This window comes from Macaca thibetana, chromosome 1 (genome assembly GCF_024542745.1).
Source record: "Macaca thibetana thibetana isolate TM-01 chromosome 1, ASM2454274v1, whole genome shotgun sequence".
Taxonomy (NCBI): Eukaryota; Metazoa; Chordata; class Mammalia; order Primates; family Cercopithecidae; genus Macaca; species Macaca thibetana.
This window is the reverse complement of record NC_065578.1, coordinates 109,318,861-109,332,721: the sequence shown is the minus strand read 5'-3', so window position 1 is coordinate 109,332,721 and position 13,861 is coordinate 109,318,861. Positions and strand designations below refer to the sequence as shown.

The 13,861-nt window shown below is 49.8% G+C and overlaps 2 protein-coding genes across 4 annotated transcripts in view; both read right to left on the bottom strand.

The window, feature by feature from the left end:
* Positions 1-13,861, bottom strand: part of STRIP1 (striatin interacting protein 1) — a 272,900-nt gene that overhangs the window by 121,375 nt on the left and 137,664 nt on the right. The gene's annotated exons all lie outside the window — the stretch shown is intronic.
* The window catches only part of CSF1 (colony stimulating factor 1), a 106,187-nt gene continuing 100,194 nt past the window's right edge, over positions 7,869-13,861 (bottom strand). For 2 of the 3 annotated variants that reach the window (XM_050746187.1, XM_050746198.1), the window contains 2 exons: positions 13,656-13,714; positions 7,869-9,998 (listed from right to left, as the gene is read on the bottom strand). In XM_050746187.1, coding sequence (XP_050602144.1) covers positions 13,669-13,714 — 46 coding nt within the window. In that variant the 3' untranslated portion in view covers positions 7,869-9,998; positions 13,656-13,668. Of the gene's footprint in view, positions 9,999-12,539; positions 12,796-13,655; positions 13,715-13,861 lie in introns of those variants that run through there. The other variant, XM_050746206.1, reaches the window with a different exon arrangement.

The following is a 13,861-nucleotide window of genomic DNA, read 5'->3' as shown; positions in this document are numbered from 1 at the left end:
TGAGGTTTTCATAGAAAAATACTTTGGTGCACCATTTTAATTTTCTTGTCATTTCTTTTATTATATATTTTTGAGTTGTTTTCCTAGTAATTGCCTTGAAGATTACCATTAGCAACTTAGTCTATAACAATCTAGTTCAAATTAATACCAATTTAATTCTGATAGTACACAAAACTTTGCTCCTATTTGGCTCTGTACCTCCCTCTCCTTTATGCTGCTATTAACACAAATTATATCTTTATACATTTTTTCCATTGACATAGATTTATCATTAATGCTTTATGAATTTTTTTTAAAAAATTAAATAGGAAAAAAATACGTTTATACTGTCTTTTATGTTTACCTACATAGTTACCTTTACTGGTGGTTTTATTTCTTTGTGTGGATTCAAGTTACTATCTAATATATTTTCAATTTAGCCTGAAGGACCACCTTAGTATTTCTTTTAGGTTGGATCTGCTTAGTGGCACTCTCTCAGTTTTTGTTTATCTAGAAATGTCTTAATTCCTCCAACATTTTTGAAGAATAGTTTTGCTGGATATAGAATTCTTGGTTGACACTGTTTTCCCTTCAGTGCTTTGATTATGCCATCTCACTGTTTTCTAGCCTCTCTGGTTTCTGATGAAAAATCAGCTGTGAGCCTTATTGAGTATTCTTTGCATGGATGAGTTACTTTTATCTTGTTGTTTTCAAGAATCCCTCTAATAATGGTCACCAGAGGCTGTGAACAGTAGTCAGGGTGGGGGTGAACAGGGATGGGTAATGGGTACAAAAATGTAGTTAGATAGAATCAATAAGATCTAGTATTTGACAGCACAACAGGATGACTATAGTCAATAATAATTTATAGTACATTAAAAAATAACAAAAGAGTATAATTGGAATGTTTGTAACAAAAAGAAATGATAAACGCTTGAGGTGGTGGATATCTCATTTACCCTGATGTGATCATTATGCATTGTGTGCCTGTATCAAAATATCTCATGTATCCCATAAATATACACACCTACTATGTACCCACAAAAACTAAAAATTAAAAAAATAGTCCATGTCTTTTGAACATTTGATTGTGACGTGTCTGTGTTCCTCTTTGAGTTGATCCTACTTAGAGTACATGGAGCTTCTTGGATGTGTAGATTAATGTCTTTCATTAAATTTGGAAAATTTTCAAACATTATTTCTTCAGATATTCTTTTTTTTTTTTTTTTTTTTTTGAGATGGAGTTTTGCTCTTTCACCCAGGCTGGAGTGCAGTGGTGCAATCTCAGCTCACTGCAACCTCCACCTCCTGGGTTCAAGTGATTCTCCTGCCTCAGCCTCCTGAGTAGCTGGGATTATAGGTGCCTGCCACCACACCTGGCTAATTTTTGTATTTTTAGCAGAGGTAGGGTTTCACCACGTTGGCCAGGCCGGTCTCAAACTCCTGACCTCAGGTGATCCACCCACCTCAGCCTCTCATAGTGCTAAGATTACAGGTGTGAGCCACCACACCTGGCTGAAATATTCTTTTTATTCCTTTCTGTCTCTCCTCTCCTTCTGGGACTCCCATTATGTACATGTTGATATGCTTGAAGATGTCCCACAGGCCTCTGTGGCTCTGTTTATTTTTTCTGTTCTTCATTGTTTCTTTGTTATTTATCTTCCTCAGACTGGGTAATCTCAATTGAGATAACTTCAAGTTCATGGATTCTTTCTTTTGGCTGTTCAAATCTACTATTAAGCCCCTCTGGTAAAATGCTCATTTCAGTTATTGTACATTTCAATTCCAGAATTCTATTTGGTTCCCCCTCCCTTTTTTTTTTTAGATGGAGTCTTGCTCTGTTGCCCAGGCTGGAGTACAGTGGCACAATCTTGGCTCACTGCAACCTCTGCCTCCCAGGTTCAAGCAATTCTTCTGCCTCAGCCTCCTGAGTAACTGGGACTACAGGCATGCGCCGCCATGCCCAGCTAATTTTTGTATTTTTAGTAGAGATGGGGTTTCACCATGTTGGCCAGGATGGTCTCGATCTGTTGACCTCGTGATCCGCCTGCCTCAGCCTCCCAAAGTCCTGGGATTACAGGCGTTCCTTGTCTGTATGTTCTCATCTTTATTGGTATTTTCTATTTGGTGAGACATTATTCTCATATCTTCTTTTAGTTCTTCATACATGTTTTCCTTTAGTCTTTGAACACTTTGGAATACCTGATTTAAAATCTTTGTCTAGTAAATCTAATGTTGGGGCTTCCTCAGAAGCAGTTTCTATTGATCGCTTTTCCCCCCTGTGTATAGAGAATACTCTCTGTATCTTTACATGCCTTGCATTTGTTGTTGTTGTTGGAAGCTAGACATTTAAAATAATATAATGCATCAACTCTGGAAGTCACATTTTTACCCTCTCCCCCAGGATTTGTTGTTGTTGTTAATATAGAGAAATACTCTGAACATAGCAGAGGACTTGGGCCCAAATACCCAAAGAGCTTCAAACTTGAAACTCCTCTTCAGGAGAGTAGACAGAGACTGTTTCCTGCATGTGGGCATGGAGCTCTTTTCAGGAAAGCCAACATAGAAAGTGTACCAATAGTGCCCTCTGATAGTGACACCTTTTGGAAGATCCCCTAAATATCACAGGCCAGGTGATGGCCCTGCTCCCACCTCTGAGATTCTTCAGCCTCTAGTCTTTGGTCCGTCTTCTCAGAATCACTAGAGCATATTAAGCCTGCAGACGTCACACTTGGTGGTCCTGATCCAGCCTTGCCCATGAAACCCCAGCCCAGGCCTGGACAACCTCCCCTGGAGATCTTGCTGGGTGTGGGAGAACAAATTATTTCTAGCCCTTTCTTCTGGGAAAGTTGTAATCAGGCAAAATAAGAATGATGACAAAGCCTGCTGCCAGCTGGAGTGATCAATGGCCAGGTGTCACCTGGCTCAATAATTAACCAGCGGGTTGGGATATGTCCAAAGGGTGGGCAGGAAGAAAACACATGGGTCACAAAGGACTCAAGCCAAGAGAAGCCAGGAGGGACTGCCAGTCAAGAGAGGCCTTTTTCAGAGGCCCAGGCAGTGGACACACCACCCAGGAGAGGTCCTTTTTCCTTTCCTGGTGGATTTAGGGATAGCAGCAAGACTGAGAAAACAGGAGTCTGTCATAGGCACCTTTTGCCCAGTTTCAGACTACACAATCCTTTTGAGGGGACAAAGAAGGAGAATTCTAAGGCCCTGGGGACCCTCAAAGCCCACCAAGCTGGCACGAGCTGTCCGTTTGTGCATGAAGCATTTGCTAAATGTCTGCTAGAGTGTGATGTTACGATGCTGTATTTGAAAACAGGCAGATCTGGCTTCAAATCCAGGCATTGCTACTTGCCAGCTGCTGTGATCTTGGCTGAGCTAAGTTTCTCTAAGCCTTAGTTTCTACATCTATAGATGAGGATGTTAGAACCTCGCTTACAGGGCTATTATAGGATAGAATGCAATTGCATTTTTATAGACTGCCTCATACATACCAGTAAATAGTAAATAGCCTTCCATTCGATCTTGTTGACAGTCTTGGACAAGGAAGAGGAACAGACTGTGCCTGACTTCCTGTTACCCTTATATGGCTTCCTTTGTCTTAATCTTCCTGAAGTCCTGCAGAGTGCAGCATCCCTGGTCAGGTTCCTATTAGACATCTTTCTAATTCTATTCATACTTTATGACTAGATATTTATTTGTGATTGTTTTACTAATACCTGTCTCCTTCACTGACTCTTTTATTTACCATTTTTTCCTCAGTGTGTGGCAATCAATGGGGAAATGAATGAATAAATAAGGATGAGGCTCTTGCCTTCACAGACCTCACTAGATGCACACACATGAGGAGGACAAAATAGCAGAGTGACTGGGGGAAGACGTCTAAGACCTCAGAGCAGGGGTGGGGCCTGTGGACTAGAGAGGCTAAAGTCTAACTTGGGGTTCTCCCCTAGCCCTCCTCAAGGAATTCACTCGAAAACTCCCTGACCCAGCCTTCTCCACTGCCCCAATGCATAACCTCTTCTGACTCAGCCACCCAGTAGTGGAGCTGAGTCAGTATGGACTCTAGATGGTGCCATAGAGGTCAACCTGTGGGCTTTCCTGTGGTCCAGCCACTTCACCATGGGGCTTTCCAAGCTAGTGTGGTCCACTTGCTCCCTCAGCAGTCCCAGTATTCAGAAGCAGAGCCTGGTGACTCCCCTACCCCTCCTAGAGCCTGAAGAGGGAAACCAGCAAACAAAAGTGCTGCTGTGGCAGAGGAGGCCTTCACTGGGGCAGGGGACATGTGCTCACTGGGACATGTGGCCTTTTCTCTTCAGGGCTGCCTGGTCACTGCCCTCACCAAATGACTTTAGTGCCTTATTCAAGGGGTCTTTGGACACCCACCCAGGCCCTGCATCTAGTCCTGTCACCAACCCTTCTTGCCACGGCCCACAGTCTGCACGAGGTTAACCTCAGGCTTCTTCCTCGTCTCCTCTGATTCACTTTCCTGCCTCTGGCCGGATAGTGGTTTGGGGTTTGGCCGTGGTCTCTGCTTATATAGTCCAAGCCAGAGTTCCTGACCCTGCCTGCTCACCGGCACCCGTAGCAACCCAAGGCCACTTTCCCCTCTAGTCTTCTACCTGGCTCTTCTTGTCAGCCAGAAATCCCTGAGCTACAAGCTCTCTAACTGCTCATCCCTGTGGGAAGCACCCAGCTCTGCCACCTTCCTCTGAGAATAGCCAGGGCCTGGTAGCATGCTGGTCCCCCAGGGCTTGCCCAGAGGGCAGCTCTCTGTTTGGCTTGGGCACTGTTGGACCAGCTGGCAGGCACATTACCAGTACACATTTTATTCAGGGGCAGCCCTTTGGAGCCCACAAAGTGCTTTTGGGTTTGTCATTTCATTTGAACTGCAGTCCAGGTATACCTGGTTTGTACTCTTTTTTTTTTTTTTTTTTTTTTTTTTTGAGACGGAGCCTCGCTCTGTTGCCCAGGCTGGAGTGCAATGGCGCGATCTCGGCTCACTGCAGCTTCTGCCTCCCGGGTTCAACTGATTCTCCTGCCTCAGCCTTCCGAGTAGCTGGGATTACAGGCGTGCACCACCACGCCCGGCAAATTTTTGTATTTTTAGTAGAGACGGGGTTCTACCATGTTGGTCAGGTTGGTCTTGAACTCCTGACCTCAGGTGATCCGCCTGCCTTGGCCTCCCAAAGTGCTGGGATTACAGGTGTGAGCCACCGTAGCCAGCCACCTGGTTTGTACTCTTAAACTAGTTCTACAGACGAGGAGAAACCTGAGGCTCAGAGAGTTTAAAAACTTACTTAAGGTCAAACAGTAAGAGCCAATGAGAGATTCAAGTCAAGAACCTAAGTTCTGTTGGTTTTTGGGTTTTGATGTTTTTGAGACAGGGTCTTGCTTCATTTCCCAGGCTGAAGTGCAGTGATACGATCAGGGTTGACCGCAGACTCAACCTTCCGGCTCAGGCTATCCTCCAACCTCAGTCTCCCATGTAGCTGGGACTACTGGTGTGTGCCACCGCATCTGGCTAGTTTTTTGTTTGTAGAAATGGGGTCTCATTATGTTGTTCAGGCTGATTTCAAACTCCTGGGCTCAAGTGATCCTCTCACCTCAGTCCCCCTAAAGCGCTGGGGTTACAGGTGTAAGCCACCACCCTTAGCCAGTTCTCTGGTTCTCAACTCAAAGCGAATATTGCTGTATAGGTAGGATGCTTCCCAAGCAGCCCCTGCAGCACATGAAGCCCAGGAAAGGCCTGCTGAGATTCTCAGCTCTTTCTGGGGGTTCTGGAAAGGCAGCTAAGGGGAAGGGATCTTTTGCTCCCCTCATCACCAATCCTTGCTTAGAGGCTTTGAAATGTACATTCCATCCACCACCGCCCAGTGATCAGGAAGGGCTGTAACCTAGCCCCATCTCTGTCAGAAGCCAGGAAGACTCCTCTGCTGAAGATCCTTCTGCATGGCCATTGAACAGTAGTTATTAGATACTACTCTCATTTGCTAATACCAATAAGGCCTCTAGAAAAGGCCACCCATTACATCTGGTCAGAATTTGCATTATGATGCCTCTGTTCATGCTTTCAGTATTAACCTTTGGCACGCAATTACCGAGCACCTACCGAGTGCCAGATACTCTTAGGCACTAAGGCACTAGGTGCACGTCCCCCTTTAATAAAAGGAGGGATGTAGCAGTGTCTGCCACTGACCATGGCCTGGTGGGACACACAGACAAACAGCCTCCAAATTCCAAATCTGGAGAAGCACAGGTGGGGAAAGAATTGAACCTGGGTAGGCCTCAGGAGCTCGAGTCAGGCTGGGAAGGCTTCTCAGAGGGGCCTTGAACAATAAAATGTTAAGTTTCTTCAAAAATCTTTTCTGTAGCTCTTTTGATAGAAAGGGAAGAGCCATCTTAAGGGAAATGATAAGGGACAGGGTGGTAGGGGTGAGGGCACAGAAAGGGGTGACTGAGACGCCTGAACACTTAGCCCCTGGTCAAATTTGCTTGATGCCAATCTTGGCCCTGTATCCTTGGTCCCTAAGTCCAAGGACCTAATCTCTGGGGTAGCGCTGTCCAGTAGAATTTCTGGAATGATGCAAATGTTGTATTTCTGTGCTGTCCAACATGGTAGCCACATGTAGTTACAGAGCCCTTGAAATGTGGATAGTATAGCTAAGGAACTGAATGTTTACTTTTATTTCATTCTAATTAATTTAAACTTAAATAGCCATCTTACCTGACAGTGCAGCTCTAGATACTTCTTATCCTGGATCACCGTGGAATCACCTGAGATGTCTTTTAAAAAGTTTTGACACCTGGTGCCTGAGCCTCGCCCCTAAGATTCGATTTCATTGATCTAGGGTGGGGCTCAGGGGATCAGATTTTTTTTTTTTTTTTAAAACAACCCAGGTGATTCTCCTGGAAGCCAGCGTTGGGAACCACTAATCCAAAGCTGTCTACCACACCCTCAGGGATTGAGAGGCCCCTCTTGTCATAGCTTTGCCCAGGGTGTATGTTTGGGCCTTCAACTCCTCTGGCCCTGCCTAATACCCCTCTCCCCACGGAAAGCCACACCCTCAGTCTCCTCTCCAGCTCCAGTAGGAAGGTCAAGCCCGAACGAGGGCCCTCACACAGACTCCTGGCTCTCCCCCGCTAAACACACTCACTTCGCAGCCTGGAAACAGGACTCATTCATCTCAGAGCCTGCAAGGACCTAGCCAGCTCCCTCTGCCCTGGTCAGCAGGGCTCAACGGTCAAGGAGCCTTATCCTCACAGGCCCCCGGGGTCCTTGGACAGAGCCCAACCAGCCATTTTCCTAGGCTGGGCAGGAGCAGGGGCCGGGGACCAGGCCTGGGGTTTGGCCACTTTCTGCCCAATACGACCAGATATGCAGATGAATGTGTTTGGGACAGCAATAATACAGGAGGTCGGCCAGGCGCATTGGCTCAAGCCTGTAATCCCAGCACTTTGGGAGGCCAAGACGGGCGGATCACAAGGTCAGGAGATCGAGACCATCCTGGCTAACACGGTGAAACCCTGTCTCTACTAAAAAATACAAAAAACTAGCCCGGCGAGGTGGCCGGCGCCTGTAGTCCCAGCTACTTGGGAGGCTGAGGCAGGAGAATAGCGTAAACCTGGGAGGCGGAAGTTGCAGTGAGCTGAGATCTGGCCACTGTACTCCAGCCTGGGCGACAGAGCGAGACTCCGTCTCAAAAAAAAAAAAAAAAAATACAGGAGGTTTTGGTAACAAGACTGAAACTTGGAGAGAACCTTCCTCCCCTGTGTTTTGTGGAAAAAGGTTCTCTGAGCTGGCGTTCATCCAGCAACTGCTGCCCACCCACCCTGATGTTTGCCACCCACACCCCAAAAGCAACTTTCCCACGACTCACATGGCAGCTTGTGCACTTCTTTTATTATTAAATATATAAGCAGCTTCCTATCTTTTAAATAGATATTTAAATGACTTTATATAAAATAATTCACCACTTCCAAGTATAAAAACAAAATCTCACAGTGCGTGAGCCAATGTCCTCTCTCGACTTCTCAGAGAACAGAAGGGGTTCCTGAGCAGGTAGCCTGGGGGGACACCAGAGGCGGCTCTGGGGCTCCTCCTGCTCTGATGCCACCAAGTGCTCACAAAGAGCTTCTGCAGTGGGTTGGATTGCTTTTTTGACCTTTAAAATATTATATGTTTAAGGTAGGGGGATGAAGGGGGAATGCCTTTTTTTTTGTTTTTTTTTTTCTTCCATTTTAAAATATGTGTTTTCTAGCATCAAATATAGAGGCTGTGACTAGAAGGCTAAGCCCCATATGCAAGTTCACTGCCCTTCCCTTAGCTGTCAGCATCAGGACAGGGGAGGTGGGGCCAGCAGACCCTCACTTTCCTGGGCAGGAAGAGAAAGTCACGGGCCCAGTGGCCAGGCAGGGTAGGGTCTCTCAGTGGAGGACCCAGGGCAGCAGGAGAGGAGGCACACAGCAGCACAAAGGAACCCAGGGGCAACTGGCAACCCTGTCGCCTGTTACCTAGGCCTCAGAGCCACCACCACGGACTGGCCACGAAGTGGAGGCCCTGCAAGCATTGGAAGCTGAGGCCTGGCTCTCCTGATTGCTCTTCCACCCTGGCTTGCCTGGTTAGAGGTGATGGTAGACGGGTGGGTGAGAGATGGAGGTTATCACTGCCAACCAAGGTCAGGAGGAAAGAAGGGTGAGAAGTGGATGGGAGCTGGGTGCCATGCAGGTGGGGCTGAGATGCAGCCCAGCCCACGGCTCCTGACAGGGATAACCTGCTCAGCTCCAGGTTCCTGTCAGCAGCAGGGAAAGGACACTGGGCTGGGGTTTGGGAGTGCAGACCCTCCCCCAACCTCAGGGGCATACCTATATTTCAAAGGCCCATCTTCAGTCAGAGCTCGCCCTGCAGCCTCTCTGTCTGTGCCCTCCCCTCCCTGGCTCTCTCCCACTAGTTCCTTCCCTCTTGGGAATGTCAAAGTGCAAGATGCAGAAACCTGGGCGAACAACACAGCCTAAAGACCGGCTCTGGCTGGCAGCCCAGGAGGTTCTCCCACCCCGCTCCACCCCGGGGAGTCAAAGGCCAGGTCAGGAGAAGGTCAGGGCTGAGGGGCTCCCTCAGTCGACTGGTGAGGCCAGCTCAGTGCAGGAGGCTGGGGAGAGGCTGGAGAGTGGAGGACGGATGGATGCTGGCTCATGGATGGACGGGGGCAGGCTGTTCAGCAGGCTGGTACAGTGTTCACAGTGCAATGGCTTCCTTCATGAGGGGAGCCTCTGCTTGGCCTCCCGGAAAAACTCTGGCAGGTGCTGGAAGGAGGAGAGGCAGAGGCCAGTGCTTGATCCCCCTCTTGGCATCACTGGCAGGTCGGGCCGGTCCTGAGGGCAGGGCTGGCCTCCCCTCTGTGCCTGGCAACCAGCATAGGGCACTTGGGTGAGCCGAGGGTGTAGACCCTTCAGGCTGTCAGTGCAGACCAGCAGGTCCAGAGGCCTCCTCTTCCCGTCTCTCAGGCTGACACCTTTACGGGAAATCAAGCCGACGCCGTCCCGCCCTGTGAACTTCAGGCTCCTCTCTCTGGAGACAGGTCCATGCCTGTCCAGGCTGGGATCCCTTGGCACCAGGCGGGCCCTCTGGGTGCAGGGTTCTTTCACTCCTCAACGTCCACCCTACCTTCCCACAAACCACAGGCTGATGGGTCCCTGGCCTGGGTGCTGGCATGGAGGGGAGGGAGAGGAGGGTGCAGCCCCTGAGGAAAGAGGGTCCTGAGCCGGGCTCGCCGGCCTTCCTCAAGCACATGGGAGCCTCCAGGGCTCACAATAAATAGTGGCAGCATGGGGAGCATCCTCTGGCCTCTCTCAGTCAACAGTCTGCAGGTTGAGACAGAGGGGCCCTAGCCTGGCTGCTCTGGTCCGGTCCTCTGGTGGAGGGCAGACCACATTCCAGGAGGATGGCCGGGGAGGGGTGGTGGTGGACGCCCCATAATGTCTCCTCCCACGGAGAGACTGTCCTGTGCGTCCAGCTGTGGGAGAGAAGGAAAGGCTAGTCAGCAGAGTGGGAGTGCGGGGAGGGTCGTTGAGGACATGGGTTGGGAGGTGTGGCATTCCTGTGGGCTGTTGGCGGTGTTGCAGGCGGGACTTCCTTTCCTCCCTTCCCTAGCCTTTCCAGACACCACAGAGAGAGCAGGCGGCTTTCTCTGGCACCAGCCCAGGCCTCTGGCCAAACTGGCCTCACCTCCTATCTCCTCCTGGGGAATCAGGGCCTCAGTGGAAGATAACAGGGCCCAGGAGAGGTCTGGGCAAGGCTGGGAAGAGGGGTTACTCCTCAAGCAGAGGGCTCTGATGAGGAGCAAAGCGGGCACTTGAACGTCTTTGGACCCCTCCTCAGGCAAGGTCATCTCATTGGTCTTGGCCCAGTGAACAAAAGGTGATTCCTGCTAACACTAGCAAAGAAGAATCTTTCATTTCCACCTCCACAGCATTCATCAGAGGGGCATCACATATGATGTTCAAGACAGTCGGGCAGAGCTAGCTGAAGAGGAAGAACTTGGGCCAGAGAGGAAAAGTCTAGAGGTAGTGCCGGGACAAGGAAATTCCCACACTGCCATTTGGCATGCTGACCCCTAAGCAACCCAGCCCCTCCTGGATGGGCCGAGGGCCTTGCCTCCTGCATCATCCATGGGAGTCAGGGCCTTGCCCTCTCCTGCTCCACCCCCATCCTTGTCCCTTGCCCAGCATCCTCAGGACGCTTTGTTCCCAGAGCAGAAATCCCCTGGACCCCATCCAACAGTTTGACTTTGGACCTTGTGTGGAGCCTCCCTCCCTAACATCCATAGGCCCTACTGGGTAAGGAGGGAAGATGGAACCACAGCCTCTGGCTCCTTGCCCATTCCCATGCTCTAGAGGGAAAGAAGGGGAACCATAAACTGGACATGAGCCATGATGGGTACAGCCAGGCCACAGGCCCAGCTAAGGCCCAGGAGGGGAGAAGGACCCAGTGGGCAAGTTCTAGCCTGCTGCCCCATCTCCTAGCTGCTTAGGGCTGAGGTGCTGGTCTCTGCATTTTCTGTGGCTCTGAGTCCCTATCTCAGTCTCTGCCTCTGTTTCCCTCTCTCACTTCTTCCATCAGAGCAGCAGTCAGTCTAGGGGCTGGCACTCAATCTCTCCAAGGCCACTGGTGCCTGGCCTGGAGACCACCTTAGGGCTGGACCTGCTGGGCCAAGTGGGATCTGGATGTAGCCCCTTGCCCCAGGTTCCCTCTCCAAGTGAAATCTTGAAGGGAGGAAAATGAAAGCTTGGGACGGGCCTGAGAATAAGCAAGTGGGGAAAGGAGGGTGGGCACGTAGAGGGATGGGACAGAGGGCCAAGACCATGGCAAGGGGTTTGGGGGACAGGCGACCAGTGGGAAGGGTGTCGTGGCACTGAGCCACCAGCCACCACCAGTTCTGAGGAGGCCTGGGTCATTTCACAGTCTTGCCAGTGCCCCAGCTGACCCACTCGCCCATCTTAGCCCACCCCACTGACAAGGTAGACCCCAGGATTCTAGATATGTTGTTACTGCTGGCTCTTGTCTAAATAGGTTCCCCTGGTTTTGAGCATTTGCCAAATTCCTTATCTCTCTAGAAAGGGCCCAGACCTGTCACTCCACACATGGGAGAGCCCTGCAGCGCTGGCTTGCACTTGGTAGAGTGTGACTGGAAACTTGACTCGGCCACCCCAGCTAGTCAGCCAACCAGCCAATTAGTCAGGAAATCAGCTAGTCAGTTGCTCAATGGGCTCCCCAAGCAACAGCTGGCCAGTTACCAAGATAGTTGGTTGGTTAGTCATTCACCCAGCCAGCTGGTCAGCCAGTCAGTCAGAGTCAGTCAGTTAGCTGGTTAACTGGTCAGCTAGAGGCTGGTCAGTTAGAGACAGCTGGCCAGGGTCAGTCCGTGAGTCAGCCCTGAAGCCAGTCAGTCAATATTTATTTCATGTTTGGCAAATGTGGAGAGGCCCTCTCTGTAGTAGGACCCAGGATGGAAAAAGAAACACAAAAAAAGTGGAAGACAGTTCCTGCCCTCAAGGGGCTTACAATCTTAGGGATGTGGAATGTACACATACATATAAAATAAGATTTAAAAAAATATGAAAACAACATCCAAATAAGTGCAAATTGATATACTATTAGCCAAATACAAAAGAGCAGGAGGGGCATGACTGAAAGAAGCAGTCAGAAGGTTGTAGAGAAGCCAGGAAGGCTTCCTGATGGGCTGGCTGTGGGCTTGGGTGGGAGGGGGAAGACGTGCGCCAGCTGGGGTTGGGGGGGCCAGAGGTGAGGAACAATAGGGTCACAGCTACATCAACAACATGGGCAAGGACAACAACAGGCACTCATCAATGTGCAGGAGCCACAAAAGGGAGGGCTACAGAGACGACAGAATTAGGATTTCAAACAACTTCAATAGGTTCAGGTGATTGGCAGAAACCAACAAGGTGGCTTTAGCAAAGGTGAATATAAACTGCACTTTGGTTAAAAAAGTTAAGTTGTCCAAGTACAGGGTAGAGATGGTCTGGCTTGACAGAGGTTTATGGGAAACGGAACTAGGGGTTTTAATAGACCACAAGCTCAACATATGACAACAGTATGATGCAGTTGTTAAGAAAAAAACTAATGCAATCTTAATCTGCACAAATAGAAGAATACTGTCCATATCAAGGAAGGTAACAGTCCCACTGTACTCTCTCTGAGCTGGTCAGACATCTGGAGTACTGTGTCCGGGGCTGGGCGCCACATTTTCAGAGGGACATTGACAAACGAGTGTGTCCAGGATGGTGAGGGGTCTGAAAACCATATCATATAAGGAACGTTTGAGGGACTTGGCCATTCTTAGCTTAGAGAATTCTCAAAGGGGACATGGATACCTGACTTGAAATATCTGAGGGCTTTCATGAGAACAGGAGGGAGGAGCAGTATGGAGGGGGCAGGGAAGCCAGTTTTGCCTCGCATGAGGAAGACATTTCTCTCAGTCTGACTGGAAGATGGCACGGGCTGTGGCTAGGCAGGGAGCTGGCTTGGAACTGGGAGTGTGTGACAGTCAGCTGGCTGGCTGCCTGTTGGGGACATGGAGAGGGGCAGTCCCTTTGGGGTGTGACCCAGGGCCAAATGACCCCTGAGAGCCCTTCCAAGACTCAGGTTCTATGTCAACATGATCCTAAAAGCAAGGAAGCAGAACTGTCCTCGGCTGGGGAGGAGGGTCAACTGGTGGTGTGGGGGCGATCTGGCAAGCAGCTGCTGTTGGAGGGTCTTGGCAGCCAAGCCAAGAATATAGGGCTTGCAGTGGCTGCCACACAGAGCTACTGAAGATTCCTCAGGTGGGTAAAGACCTTATAAAGGCCACATACGAAGAAGTGGGGTTTAGCTGCTCTGAGGTCAAAGATGGCAGCAACACTAGAAGCCCAGTGCAGAGGTAATAGTCCCTGGCCTCAGCGGCAGTGGATGGAATGGAGGGGCAGGGGGATAGCTGAGGACCTGGAAAGGAGATGGTGGCTGGACCTGGCTGGCAATGTATAGAAAAGGAACTGGAGAGAGGCAAGGGAGTCAGTGTGGGGGTCTCAGGGGAATTGGTGTCACCAACAGGTGAGGGTGACTGGAAAAGGGTATAGCTAAGTTTTAGGAGTGGAGATCAAAATCAGAATCTTACCTTAGAATTCCCTCTACACTGGCAGTTCCACCTGTCTGTCCTCATCCTGAGTCAGGGGGCTGTAGGCAGAGCACAGCACTGGCATTAGACATCAGCAGGAGCAGGGGAGTAAGGGGACCCCGTAAGTTTACCCCTAAGCCCCACACATGCTCTAGGCCCTCTCAGATTGAAAAATCCCAGAACCGTCTAACTCTACGGAGAAATGA